We start from the raw sequence: 14,866 nt of genomic DNA, 5'->3' as shown, positions 1-14,866 counted from the left end.
GCTGAAAAAGACCCCTGTAAAGGCTGGAGGCAGCCTGTAGGATTGCAGTCTCTAAGGGGGGGAGAAGAGGAGTATCTCTGATGATGCCGGAAGGAATGCCAGGCTGTGAAAAGTCACTGAAGTTGGGGGCAAAATATGGAGGGCAAAAGTTCTTTGGTAAGACAAGTGACCTGGGCAGAGAAATAAGAAAGATTCCATTTTCCTAGAAATACACACGTGTTTTAGGTTTGAACTTCTTTGAGTGTCTGCTAACTTGAAAAAGAAATTTAAGATCTCTAGTCTGGCTGCAGATTAAAAGCCCATAGAATCTTCAAAGGAGTAGAAACTTCATCTTTTCATTAAAAAAATTTTTTAAAAACACAAGTTTTCTAAAAGAATTGAAATAATTTTCACTTTTTCGTTTTTTTCTGCTTTTCCTCCACGTAGGTACCTTTGATATAGCAGTCAATAATATAGCTTTATGTATAATCTATTTGAAAAAGAAAAGAATATGCCATCCTTCCCATTGATGTAGCTCAAATATTGTTTTGAAAAATCTCCGCTCTTCCGGCAGTTGTCAGGGATGACACCCAAAGAAAAGCAGTCAAACATTATTAAGGTTGTTGCAATATTTTCCTACTATCACCTATGACCAATTAAACATTTTTGTTCTTCGGTTATCAGGAACTCTTTTAAAATCCATTTTCAGATACATGATCACTCAGGTACTGAGGCAGCTGCTAAAAGTTAGCATAAAGTTAGTGCTAAAAACTAAGTGAATTTCACTTTCTTGTAATATGTGGGAAGCTGAGCCGTCAAGCGTATTTTCCACAAACGAGAGCTCGTATTGCTTTCTTATATTGCTTGGACAGTTATGGATGAAATGACTTTAACTACTGGATGGTCAGTGATGAAACTGCTTTGCTTGTGGGCTGGACGATTGGTGGTGTTTATACTTGTTCTTGGTTAGCACCATGTGCGTAAGATTTAGGGAGGGCACAGACCTCTACACAAGAGAAAGGGGAAAGTGAATAGCAGGAAAAAATGAAGGTCAAGTTGACAATGGACACCATCCTTTCGGGGTCTTTCTCTCTTGATGGTGTCAGGGGGATACACGTTGGGACAAATGAATGCTTTGAGGTGAGAAGGGCAAAAGCACTCTAATAAAAGGCTTCAGGAAAGAGTGAGGCGACCTAGAGAAATCTGCTGTGGTCAAGTTTAATCCTGGGAAAAGAGGCCCTGGAGAAAGCAGATGAGGAAGATAGGGAGCGGCAGGCGCAGGGTGTGGAAGGAGGGAGGGGGCGGGGTGCGGAGATGGAAAGTGAGAGGGCGCAAGTCTTATTGCGGCTGAGACGGTGGTGTTGAGGACCACGGACTGGGAAAAAGTGAAAGTCGGGCGGGGAGGCGGAGAAGGAGGCAGAGCTCCGCAGACCCGGCCGGGACCCCCGGCGGGAGAGGCGGGGGCATCTTGGCCCGCCTCGGGCCCCCTTGGCAGCCTCAGGCGTTGGCTCCTCGGGGCTCCCTCCCTCGCCGGCGCATTGTTCCTTTGCCGGGAGACGAGGAAATTGCCTTTTGATTGCGGAAGTCCGCGGCCGGGGCTCGGGGCGAGGCAGCGCGGGTCAGAATGGCAGCGTGGGAAGGGCGGCGCGCTGCCGGCCCCCGCCGCCTCTCGCGTCCGCAGCCGGCCCGGGGCGGCAGCAACATCAGCGGCGGCGGCGGCGGCGGCGGCCCCCGCGCGTCGTCAGCCCGGAGGCCAGCGCTCTGCGCCCGCGGGGCGCGCTGAGCGCGCGCAACAAGTGGTCCCCGCTCCGCAGGCCGTCGGGGCCGCCCCGCGTCCCAGCCCAGCGGTCGAGTCAGGGGGAACCGCTGAGCGCCATGCGGAGCCATGGAGCCGGGCTGGCCCTGTGGACCGCGCTGAGCCTGCTGCAGGTGAGGGGTCCGAGAAGAGGTCCCCGCAGGCGGAATTTTTTCCTCTCCCTGGGGAAGAATGAGCCATCCTCTTCTGAGCCCCCAGCCAGACTGACAGCTCGTGCCACTGTCAAAGGCAACAAGCCACCTTCTCTTTCCAGCTGCTCCGGAGAAAAAGCAGCTAGGGAGAAGGTGGCCACCCTCCTGGGCTGCGGGCCTCTTCTCTGGCTGGGGGGCCAAAGGATGGATGGGCTCAGGCTGGGGGCCAGGGGTGAGTGGAGCAGTTTGGGCAGCTTGCTACGGACTCGTCTCTGGGCAGGTCTAGACAGCGGGCTTCAGCTGTTGTTCTGCTTCCTTTTCAGACTGGACTGGGGGAGCCAGTGAGATGCAACTTCACCCTGACAGAGTCCAGGGTCTCCAGCCAGTCCGTGTCTCTCCAGTGGAGAACTTTGGCGTCACCCTGTAACTTTAGCCTCATCTGCAGCAGTGACACGTCGGGGGTCGCGTGCTGCCACCCCGTGCGGATAGACAACACCATCTATGGATGTAACCCCAAGGATTTACAAGCGGGAACCATCTATAATTTCAGTATTATGTCTCTGGATGGAGAAGAGAAAACTGTGGTCTTGCAAACAGGTAAAAAGTGACAGGTGCGGTTGGACGGCCAGGCCACTTCCGGCTGAGCCCTGCCTTTTCAAGCTGATGTTTCACTTGAGTTCCAGGCATACAAAATAATAATAATAATAAAGGTAAAAACACCTGTGAAGATAACTATTGACAAAGATTTCTAGTCTCCTCAGATCTGGCCAGAAGCAGCTTGGTTGACTTTCAGAGACTTCCTTAGTGCTGAAAACAGCGGACTAGCCACTTAAACGGGGAGAGCAGCAAAGAGAAACTGTGGGCTGTGGAGGGAATTTGTTAAAGTGATGTGGTTTGAGCTTCCATCGCATTAAATTGTCAAGCCTTGGAATAATTTTAAGTAAATGTTTTTAGAATAAATAATGGAAGTGCAATGATTAGGGATATGACTTTCCTCGACTTAGTTTTATTTTTGGAACCAGGACATAAAATCATCAGGAATAGAGTCACTCTTAGGGGGAAATTAGAAAAGTCCCTTGAGATGAGGGTATGAAAGTTATTTTTTATCACTTGTGTAACTAAAACCACGCCAATATCACAGATCATCTTTTGGTTACTCTACACCTTAAGTCAATCATTTTCTGTTCACTTTTGGTAAACCCTTCCATGCGTATGTGGTAAGAGTTTGTCTTTCCTGCCTCAGTTTTCTTATCTGTAAAATGAGAGTGTTATACTTGGTCATTCAGGTCCAGGTTCCAACCAAGTGCCTACTTAGGTAGGGGCTGCAATGCATGTTACCTCATTAATCCCCAGAGCCACCCTCAGATGTGCTCGGAATTCTCTAATGACTTCGATGTTTTATGACTTCATTAGTCTTCCTTTTAACGTATTTGTTGCAATAGAGAAGCCTTACTTTCATGGAGAAAGTCAAATTTAACTGAAAAATTCTAGAAGTTAAATTTAGAAATGTGTCGTCCTTGCTATTCTTTCACATTCAACCTGAACAAAGATCACTTCTTTAGCTATAGTTCTTTGAAGAGGTGAGAGAACAGTCCGTTATCAGGGCAGTTACAGTAAGGTCAGGAAATGTGACTAGGTCCTGGTAATAAGTCAATGAATTGTTCTCTTACTAATTAAGAATGCCCAATTACATCACTTGATTTACTTCAGAGGAATGTTAGATAATTTCTGAGATTTGCAGGAACTTGAATTGAAAAGAGACACCACTTGTTAAGAATGTGGTTGTGTTTTTACAGGGAATCAAAGAGAGACCGAAATCAACCACGTAATTAGAACATTTTTCAGGAGTTTAAGTGGCTGGGTTTTTAGTTATAAAGTTCTTGGTTTCTTGGTATGTGAAGATGTGAACACTCAGATTGCTAATAATGTGAAATTTATGACATAGAACTTCCAGATGTGTTCTTTACATTTGATAAGGTGTCTGTATTGAATGGGGCAGAATGATGTTTAAAAACAGGTGAGCCATCAGAAGCTTCTGGGAGAAAAGATGAAGACATTAAGCCAGAATATACTGATTTAACCCAGAGGTTTTACTTTTTTGGAAAAAACATTGATGAAAAAGGACTCACTGTGGGTGTTACTAGTTAGAATATGTTTTGAGTTTAATTATGCATGTAGGTGTTTCAAGTCCAGAGACATTTGTGAAATGTAAGAAATGTTTGCATTTTATTGACTACGTTTAATTTAAAAAAGACTTAGCATGCCCAATTGTTAGTGTTCAGTGTCTTATCATTTTTCTTAAGGAGTTACTTTTTACAGTACCACAAATATACTTTTCACCACAAATTTTATGAGCTCCATGCCAAATGTGAAGAATGAAATTTGACCAAAAGTGATGTTTGTATAATAATAATTTTTTCATACTTATTTGTGTGATGGTATAACCCTACTTGAGTTTCTCTCTCCCTCTCTCTCTCTCTCTCTCTCTCTATATATATATATATATATATATATATATTTTTTTTTTTTTTTTTTTTTTTTGGCGGTACGCGGGCCTCTCACTGTTGCGGCCTCTCCCGTTGCGGAGCACAGGCTCCGGACGCGCAGGCTCAGCGGCCATGGCTCACGGGCCTAGCCACTCCGCGGCATGTGGGATCTTCCCGGACCGGGGCACGAACCCGTGTCCCCTGCATCGGCAGGCGGACTCTCAACCACTGCGCCACCAGGGAAGCCCTCTCTATATTTTTAAAATAATTTTATTTAAATAAACTTTTTTAAGTTAAGATTTTTTTTTTAATGTTTCAGGGAGAATATTTTTGGTTGGTATTTATTTTTTGTCAGCACTTTTTTTTTTTTTTTTTGCTTTCTATATTTTAAGGACATATCTGAGTTTTCTTTTAAGTTAAGAGAAAGTACTAGTATTCCTCTATATTAACTGCTAAGCTACAAAGATGAGTGTCAGAAATCATATTTTACTGTTATTAAAGCAGGATCAACTAGTAGCATAATATTAAGTCTGAGATATAACTTCAAACAAAAAAAGTCACTCAAATGTGTTGTGCTTTTCTTATTCCATTATGCCTATCTTATCAGTATAGAGTAAAATAGGGTGAGAGCAAGGCATGATTTGGCTGGAGATACAACAGTTGCTTAGATTATCTCTGTAATCATTCTGTATCGTTCCAAGTGTGATTTGTCTGGTTGTTTACCCTGGTAAATTATCTAAAATAACATAATGTAGACATGACCTTAAAGATCAAAAATTTCAACTAAATCAGAACTATTTCAGCACCAATCAGTTTTCACTCCAGATTTAAAATCAGAATTGAAAAACCTATGTGGATTCAAGTTCAGTCCAGCAAACATTTATCAGGCATGGGTACTGCAGGGAGTTACACCAGGCAGTGATTGGTGAGCTTATAAAGATGACAAACAAAGCATGGTCTCTGCCCTTGTAGTCTTGTACAGAGGTGACAGAAGGTCAGGATGAAAGTGGTGACAGAGCTTTACCACTTCTTTCTTGGGTGAAGACCTTGCCCTGCCTCTCTCAGGTGTGTTCGGTCATAAATGGTCAATGCAACAACTGTAATAAATTGAAAGCCAAATTATTTAGTTGTGAATTCATCAGAAATAGATTATGAAGGTAACAGATATTGAAGACCTCAACACTTTTGTTAACACTGTGTCCTCAGAGTCTAGAGCAGAGGCTGCAAAGTGGCCCCTGGGGGTGTCTGGGTGTCTAAATAATAGACGTGTTTTGTTTGGCTCACATAATGTTTGTGAAAAATTCAGATTATTTCACCAGCATTGAGCAGAAAATTCACATAAATACCAGATGTATGGATTCTCTTAAAATACTGGAAGATCTGGCAAAACTCGGCCAGGCTGCCTAGAACTCTCTAGAGCTGAGTTGTGGTTTCTCTCTTTTCAGATACAAATTCACTGGAATCCCCCTGGACCACTTCATTTATTTCCTTACCTGAATGTATCCTAAGGACATTTGAGTTTGTTTAAATGAAACTGTAGAGCTTTCATTTAGAAATTTGGGGGGATTTTTATCTTCCCACCAATAAGAAGTAGTTTTTCAGTACCTAAAATGGCATCTAACCCATGGTAGGTGTTCAATAAATATTAACTGGATGGGTAGATGGATGAATGAATGGGGAGATGAATGGGTGGGTCTATGGATGAATAGGTAGATGATAACAGATAAATATTAGTAAATAAAATGAATATTTTAGTGGGAGAATGTACTTAAAAATACGATCTATTCTCCTTGGGTTATGGGTAAGTTATGGAGCCCAGGGAAGAAGTCTAGTCATAGAGAACTTTACCTACAGGAAGAATACCTTAGTGGCATATGACTTCTTAGTCAGTTTCAGGTACTTATTAATCAGCCTAGAGCAAAAGGCAAAAAAAAAATTTAGCTCTTTATACATGGCTCCTTCCTCTGTCTTTAATTTAAAAAAATTTTAAGAGCTTTAATTACCAAATCACCATATCAGCTATTATTTCCACCTCAAAATGTTGCTTCTTGTATTAGTTTACCAGGACTTCTGTAACAGAACACTACAGATAGGGTGGCTTAAAGAGCAAATTTATTTTCTCACAGTTCTGGAGGCTAGAAGTCCCAGCTCAAGTTGTCAGCATGTTTCTTCTGAGGCTTCTCTGATTGGCTTGCAGATGACCACCTCACTATGTCCCCACATGGTCGTCCATCTGTGTTGTCTGTGTCTAATCTTCTTAGGACACCAGTCATATTGGGTTGGGGCCCACCCTAAAGATCCCATTTTAACTCAGTTACCTCTTTAGAGGTCTTATCTCCAAATACAGTCACAGTTTGAAGTATTGGTGGTTAAGGCTTCAACATATGAACTTTAGAGGGATGCAATTCAGTCCATAACACTTACATGGCTTTAAACACAGGCCATTATTTCTCAATAATGTCTGTAAGCTACTGGCATTAAACTCTCTTGCAGAATTTTTTATAAAAGCATGTTCTTGGCTTCTACCTCATATATAATGAATTTAGAAAGAGTGGAGCCTAGGGTATCTGATTTTAAACAAATATCAAAGTCAATCAATGCACACTGAAGTTTAAGAGCTGTTGACATCGTTTTTCTATTATTCATTGGCATTAAGATTTTGGTACCATTCCTTTTTATGCCTGGTTAAATCTGTAATGCCTAGGAATATTTGTTGTCTTTCCCAGGAAGAAAATAATATTTTCTAATATTTGTCTTGTGCTTTTATTGTATGTAAAATACTTTCACCTACCTTGTTTAGTAGGTAAGAGTATAAAATATATATTATACTGACCATATATTGTTTAATTATAGCCACATGACAATCCTGTGGAGGGAGTATCGTGAAGGCACAGGTGGTTAAGAGTTGAGTTCTGAAAGCAGCGGCCTCCATCACTTACCAACCAAGTTGCCTTGAACAAGTTCCTCACCTCTTTTAATCTATAAAATAGGGACAATAATAAAGAGAATGCTCACTTCCTAGGGTCGTTTTGAGGTTTTAATTGATTCATACATAAATTCTAGAACAGTTTTTGTCACATACTAAGTGTGTAGTAAGTTTCCTATTATTACTTTCAGATTGGGGATGAGATTGACATTCATAAGAATTAACTAATCACAAATCCATAGAGCTAATAATATATGGTAGACCTAGACCTTGAACCCAGATTTACTGACCCCAACTCCAATTCTTTCCACTACTCTGTAGAATGGACATAATTTTTAAGTTGGTTTTTGTTCTTTCAGATTACATATGATAGTTTGTTGTTACTTTTCAATTCAACTTTTAAAAAGAAAAAAATATATTATGAAATACTTTAAATCTATAGTTACTTAGCCTACACAACAGTAGAATAATGATTAAATGTGTGTTAGTGTACTGAAATAATATTGATTTTGATTGTGTTGAACTTCTGGTGATGGACTTCAGTATTTAGGAATCAGCCATTTGCAGTATAGTTATTTCAGGAATTCTAAGATCAAGCTGAGCTCTGTATAGGGAATCAACCAACCTAGTTCTCTGCACTTGACTTTTTGTGTGTTTGGAAGCTTCTTCCATTTGTCTGACTTCTGTAGGTGGGCCTGGCATTCTACAGATTAGCAAGAAATAAAATCTAATTTGTCCAGACAGAATGGAAGAAAATTTGTTGCACCTTCCATTCCTGGACACCAATTCCCTGGAATCCCCCTGGGGGATAAAGGATAATACTGACCACTTTCTGACCTTGTAGGAGAGGTCAAACCCATTCTAAATGTATGAATGTGTATAAACAAAGATGAATCTATGCAACTAAAATTAACATGGTAGGTATACATACAGATTTCCAGGGATTTGGGGTTTTGATTTTGTTTTTCTTCCTCTAGATGGAAAAGTTCAAATACATAAAAAGTAAACAGAATAGTATAAGGAACGAGCATGTACTCATCACCTACCTTCAACAGTTACCAACTGACAGACAATCATGTTTCATCTATATCCTCACCCACTCCCCCACCGCATATCATTTTGACACAGTCCAAGTCATCATTTAATTTCATTTATAAATATTTCAGTATGTATTTCTGAATGATAAGCATTATTTTTAACATAACGACAATGTCAGTATCGTACCTAACATTGACAGTAATTCCTTAGTATCTAGATGTCCAGGTTCGGCAGCACACATCAAGCGACAGCTCATGAATTTCTACATGAGAGCAGCTTCTAGGCAACAGTCTGGAAGAGGAGGCCAAAGGATTTCCCTTTGTACTGCATTTATGTAGCATTTAAATAATATTGAGAAAACCTCAAGTGGTTCTTGTTTGTTTGTTTGTTTGGCTGCGCTACGTGACTTGCAGGATCTTAGTTCCTGGACCAGGGATCGAACCCGGGGCCCCATAAGTGAGAACTCCAAGTCCTAACTACTGGACCACCAGGGAATTCCCAAGAAAACCTCCATTGTTAATATCAAAGAGAGGAGGAGTAGGGCTGCTGAAGGATGACGGCATGAGGGTGTTAAAGTCTCTGTCAGCTGTCATTGTCCCCTCCGTGCTGACGTGGTTCTCTAATACTCGACAGAAGTGAGCTTTTCAGTGCTTTTGCTTAAACTGCTCTCTCATTCTGCAATGGCCTCTCTTCTCTCTGATTTCTGCGTCCTACTTGACCTTCCAACTTGCTCAAGTTCATTTCAAGCCCACCTCTGAGACCTTCCCCTTGGTATCATTCTCCTTTTGCATATTCAGCATTGGTGCTGACCTGTGTTACCCTTAACAGCAAGAACAGCTGCAATACTCACACCAACTGCCATTTACTGAGGCCCCACCATGCGCCAGGGCTGCACTTAACACTTTGGCTCCATTACCTCTTAACACTTACAACTCTGTAAAGTAAGTATTGTTAGTCCCATTTTACAGATGAGGAAACTTAGCCTCGGGGAGGTTAAGCAGTTTGCCTAAAGTCACTGTTTGAAGTGATAGTGTTGAGATTTGAACCAGGTTTAGTCTGACGTCAAAGTCAGCCTCCCTGATAAGTTACCTTTGTGTTTACCTTTTTCACATATGTCTTAAATGCCTGAGTAAACTGTAGATTCTCAGAAGCCAAGTATGATGACCCATAAAATACCATGGCATTCCTCACTCGTATTAATCATGATGCAAATGATTGTCAAAGCTGCTTTAATTGCGATGCTGTTAAAACTTTGAAAGTTCCTCGCTACCTGAACTTTATATTTAGTGTATAAAGTTGATAAATGAAATGCATGTTAATCTGATATATTAGCATAATATAGTATATCATCTTATAAGTCAGAAAGCTGACTATAGTCAAACAGCAACAATTACAAAAATAAAAGAAAATTACATCTCTATAAATCTATTTAATTAACTACAGATTGTGGGCAATTGCTTTCTTGTTTTCTCCTTCTGCCCATTTTAAAAAACCTGCACCAAGGAATGGTTTGTGGCTTTTCCCCCACCCTTACCCTGGTTTCCATGAGAAAATAAGCAATTAGTTTATAGGAATAGTTGATGTTCACTCCATTTTATAGAGAGTGCTACATAAATGCAGCTTCCAGTCTCCTAGCCACCCTGCTTTTAACTAGAATTGTATCCTAATTCCTGTAAAGGTACAGAAATTGAATCTGTAATCCATAAAAAATTGATCTCTTGTCCTGGAGTTAGTGCTGAAAGATAAGGTGTGTTTTGGAGAGGTGGGTGGAGGATAATATCCTGGTTGAGGAGACCTTGAGTTCCTATGGAGAAACTTAGACTTTATCTCATGAAAAGTTCTTGGTGCTCCCTAGGGGATGAGGATGGCAGATGGGAGAGATACAAAGCGGTTATTCGGCAAGAGTGGAAAAAAGACAGAAAATAAGGCAGACACCCAGAAAACTCAGAGTAATCCAGACACAAGGTGATGGAACACCAGGCCAAGGCAGTAAGATTAGGGGGGAAAAAGAAACGGAGAAGAAAAACATTAGTTTTAAAAAATCAATGGAACTTTCCTGGCGGCAGGATTAGATTTAGCTATTATTAGTGTTGTTATTCATTTACCTATGCTACACTATCCAAACCATCAAATGAAAGTCCTGTAAATTTGTCTGTTATTTTTCATAGAGATCTGGTTTGGTTTTTTTGTTGTTATACTGACTGTGCGACTCATGACATCATTTTCCACCCTGGGACAACTAAGGTGTGATAGAAAAGATCTCTCGACTTGGAGTCAAGTGTTAGAAGCTCAGCTGAATTACTTGTTACCTATGTGATGTAAATGAGCCACTTAATGCCTCTGACCCTTATTACAACTAAGAAAACACATTGTAAACGATCAGATCCTACACAGATATGTTGTGTGCTATTATGACTTCAAAAAAAGTTTTTGGCACTAACTTATGGATTCCCTACTCTCTTGTTGTAAGGCTAAGTTTATTTCCAAAATAAATACTATCATTTTGAATTCTAAACACTCTGCAAATTCCTATAGCAGTAGATAATAATGTTTTAATGACCATACAAAAGAATTTTTAAAGCAAATATCACTTCCATTTTATACATATGGGTGTCTCCCTCTTCTTAAGTCAGATTTTTTTAAAAGGGAAAAAAGGAAGAATCCATTTTGGTTCAGGAATTTAGCAGAACTTTATCAGAAAAAGTGGGTTGACAGCAAACCTACTTATGAAATTCTGGGGCTTCCTGATACTGGTAGGTTCATTGAAATACAGCAGCTGAATGCTATGGAATTTTGCATTTGGCATTCAATATTCCAGATCCTTCTGGAAATAAATACAAACAAAGAGGTCTTAAATTGATGGCTAATGATCAATTTTGATATATTGATTGAGATTAAATTATTGATTTATGGTTTTCAACAGTTCTCAAAGCTTATAATACTTCACTGGTTACTGTATGTATGAGAGCAGTGGGTGGGAAAACCAGAAAGGCTGTAAATGCACACGTGTGCATTGATATCTCCAGCCATCAGCATAAATTATGTAAGTCAAGTAGCGTTTTCCAATTACATATGACCTGTCACACGATCAGAAGATTACAGACCTATAACTAAATTTTCAAATAGCATTAAAACTCTCTCTTTCATATATCTATCTAGATATCTAGATAGGTAGATGATAGATAGGTAGGTAGATAGATAAATAGATAGATAGATAGATAGATGCTAGATGAAAATAGCACCCTGATGGAAGTATCTAATTTATTTCTAATAAAATATTGAAAACTTTTTTTTAATACAGCAGAGTTTTCCTTGGGCTTAGTTAGATTGAAACAAAGTCTGAAAACTACTGAACTCCTGCCGCATGCATAGCAATAGTGGACCACTGCCAGCAAAGGGCTTTATCACAGCATAAATGGGGTTTTAAGTGTTTGTTTCCAGTGCAGGTTCTTGCAGCCCAGGCACTTCCCAATCTCATTGTTCCTTTGTTCTAGCGGATGTACAAAGGATTGACTGTTTTGTTTTCTGGCTCAGAGAGATTAGATAAAGTCTGCATTTCTGAACTTCACCCTCTAGGCACGCAACCTTAAAATTCATTTTCTATAGATCATATTTTGCAGATTATATATGTTTAGATTATACCGATCATGAGATCATTTTCTTTAACCTTTATCTGGCTGGGTTGTGCATGTAAGTGATAGTATTGATCCCTTTTGAACAATCACTGGAAAGCAGCTGTCCCTCTCATCCTTGTCCTTAAAATGCCTCTTCCGCAAAAATGTGTCACCTCAGTTGGCTATGACAAGGTTGCTCTTGAGTTTCTCTGGCTATTAGAATCGCATGGTAACAAGAAAACTTGCTGTGAGGGGAAATTATGTCCTTTCCTTTTATGATGACGTCCTTAATTATAGAGTGTTATGTAGGATAGAAAATTTAAATAATATTGCCGCACACACACAAACACACACACAAAAAAACCCGTACTGTTTTTCCTCAAGAATCCATAAATGAAAATCATCTTGGGAATTTTTTTTTTATTTTATCTTAAGGGTTAGAATGTTAGTTCATGGGAATAAACTGATAAGATTTTTCCAAGTGTTTTTTTTTGAAGAAGAAGAAGGCAATTAAAGCTATTATCAGTTTAGTTTCCCAAAAAATGGTATTCCATTTTTGCCTCCATTTTGTCAGTGATTCAGAGGAAGTTTCTTTTTATGATCATGTAGACAGAATAAGTTTATATTACGGAGTGCCCACTGTGTACCATGTAAAGTCTCCTCTCTATCTTGTTACTCCTCCAAACATCCAAGAATATAAGTACTATTATTACACTCCCCAGACAGAGGGGGAAATGGAGGCTTAGAAGGTTAAGTAACTTCCCCAAGTTACTGATACATGAGGGAGCTGCAATTTGAATTGAGTTCTGACTCCAAAGCCCATGCTCTCTGCCACTTCACCTCCCTGCCTCTATGACAAGATCATCCCAATTATAGGCGGAATACTAATACTAATACTAGCTAACATTGAACACTCACTATGTGCCAGATGCTGTTCTGAGTGCTCTAGATAAAATACTCAACTTAATCTCCATAACAATTCTACTGAAAAGATAGCGTTGTTATCAGCATTGCACAAAGGAGACTGCTGAGGCACGAGGAGGTTAAGGAATTGCTACCCAGCTACAAAGTGGGAGACCCAGATTCAAGCCCAGGCCACCAGACTCTAGAGCCTACACTCTTCAGGTGAACCTGTGCTCTAGGATATAAACCACACAACCTGATCCTCTAAGCTCACCTGTGCTTTGGGCTCTCAAAGTTTCTGTCTTGGCTTGGCCTTATCTAGCCTAGGTATGGAGTCTATAGGTGACCCGTAGTCTACTGAGCTGTCTGGCTATAAATGCCTTCTGAATATAGAATAAGATTACCTTGTTCCTATTTGTACTAATGTTAGTCACAAGTGAAGACTTTCTTAAAACATATACTGTTCTAAGTAGATGCTAGAGTTCCTCAATTTCTTTCATGAGTAAGATATAATTTACCAGGAGGTAAAGAACTGAGATCTCTATAGCCATGTCACTAAAACATCTAACCTGACTCTTGAAATTTAGTCTCCATTATCTTTATCTCACTTTCTAGACCAAGAACCACATAGGACTTCTGAAAATTACTCATATGTAAATGTCAACGTTTCTACTCCCAACATTCAGGGTAGGGAGAGCCTTATTTCTCGGATGGTCCCACTGCATCATCTGCTCACTAAATGTTATAGATTTAGCTCCTAACCTAGAGACGTGCTATTCATCCTATTTCAAGCTCTACAGTGAAGATTCAATACATGGGAAACAGGACTTCTCAAATTGACCCATGGCTTTGAGAACTGAAACTAAGTAAACAGCCAGGTACAGGACTAACCCACCTGCTCTGGGAGCTCTGGCAGCTCCAAAATGTCCCAGAACTCAAGTTTAGAAAATCTAGGGACATAGGGAATCCCAGTTGTTGGGAGAATTCATTTTGGTGAGCACACCTCGCCTAGGCTCATAATCAGGTCTGTATCTTTCATGGTTTTCTGATATCTAAAAACAGCCCAACGTTTTGTATACATAACCCCCCCAAACCCCACAACCTAAAAAGGGGAAAGTTTAGTACAAATACACATTTTAAAATTATTTCTTAATATCTGTATTTTCTGTTGAGATTTTCAGTATTTATCCAGGCAGAGCCTGGATGTTTGTCAATGTTTGAAAAGTGCAAAACTTGTAAGCCAAAGAAAATATAACCTTGCTTGGATTTCCAAGCTCAGAGCTGTCGTAACAAAAAAAAGGTTTATTAGAAAAAAAAGGAGCTTATATGACTAGTAGCCAAGGTGGATTTCTTTTTTAAGTAAAATAGTAAGTTTAGGAGTGGCATAAAATGCCCATTTGTATCATGAGCTGCAGATTCTTAAAGTTTTGAAGGAAAATGCATCTGGATTACAGCAAGGTAAGCGTGTATCTGCAAAATTCTTCAAGCCACCTTCTTTTTTTTGTTTTTTGCTCTGCAGATCCTTTACCTCCTGCTAGGTTGGAAGTCAATAAAGAGAAAAGTACTTCCACCAGTTTGCATGTCTGGTGGGCTCCTTCTTCCGGGAAAGTCACCTGGTATGAGGTGCAGTTACTTGATGATAACCAAAAGACACAGGGGGCCCAAATTCAAGAAAGAACTTCACAGAATGAATATACATTTTTAAACCTCACTGCTGGTAGTAAATACAAAATTGCCGTCACAGCTGTTTCTGGGGATAAACGTTCCTCTACAATTTATGCCAATGGATCAACAGGTAAGACCTGTTTACGGATAGTTGCGTATTTAGTAGTCTATGATTCTTTTGAAATTATATTACATTCAGGAAATGGGAGTAAGAATGCCCCAAGATCAACAATAAATAGATAGGTGGATAGATAGGTAGGTAGGTAGATAGATAGATAGACAGAGAGACAAATAAATACTGTTTGATA

The 14,866-nt window shown here is 40.0% G+C and overlaps 1 protein-coding gene across 5 annotated transcripts in view; it reads left to right on the top strand.

Moving 5' to 3' along the window:
* The window catches only part of PTPRB (protein tyrosine phosphatase receptor type B), a 113,661-nt gene that overhangs the window by 25,742 nt on the left and 73,053 nt on the right, over positions 1-14,866 (top strand). For 3 of the 5 annotated variants that reach the window (XR_010932486.1, XM_067697337.1, XM_067697336.1), the window contains exons 4-5: positions 2,250-2,523; positions 14,413-14,688. Coding sequence is in view for 4 of the 5 variants with exons in the window: in XM_067697337.1 (XP_067553438.1) it covers positions 2,250-2,523; positions 14,413-14,688 (550 nt within the window). In the remaining variant the exon portion in view is untranslated. Of the gene's footprint in view, positions 1-1,007; positions 1,120-1,704; positions 1,909-2,249; positions 2,524-14,412; positions 14,689-14,866 lie in introns of those variants that run through there. The other 2 variants (XM_067697338.1, XM_067697339.1) reach the window with 2 other exon arrangements.

This window comes from Pseudorca crassidens, chromosome 11 (assembly GCF_039906515.1).
Source record: "Pseudorca crassidens isolate mPseCra1 chromosome 11, mPseCra1.hap1, whole genome shotgun sequence".
NCBI lineage: Eukaryota > Metazoa > Chordata > Mammalia > Artiodactyla > Delphinidae > Pseudorca > Pseudorca crassidens.
The sequence above is the reverse complement of the archived record's forward strand: the minus strand, read 5'-3'. Positions and strand labels throughout refer to the sequence as shown.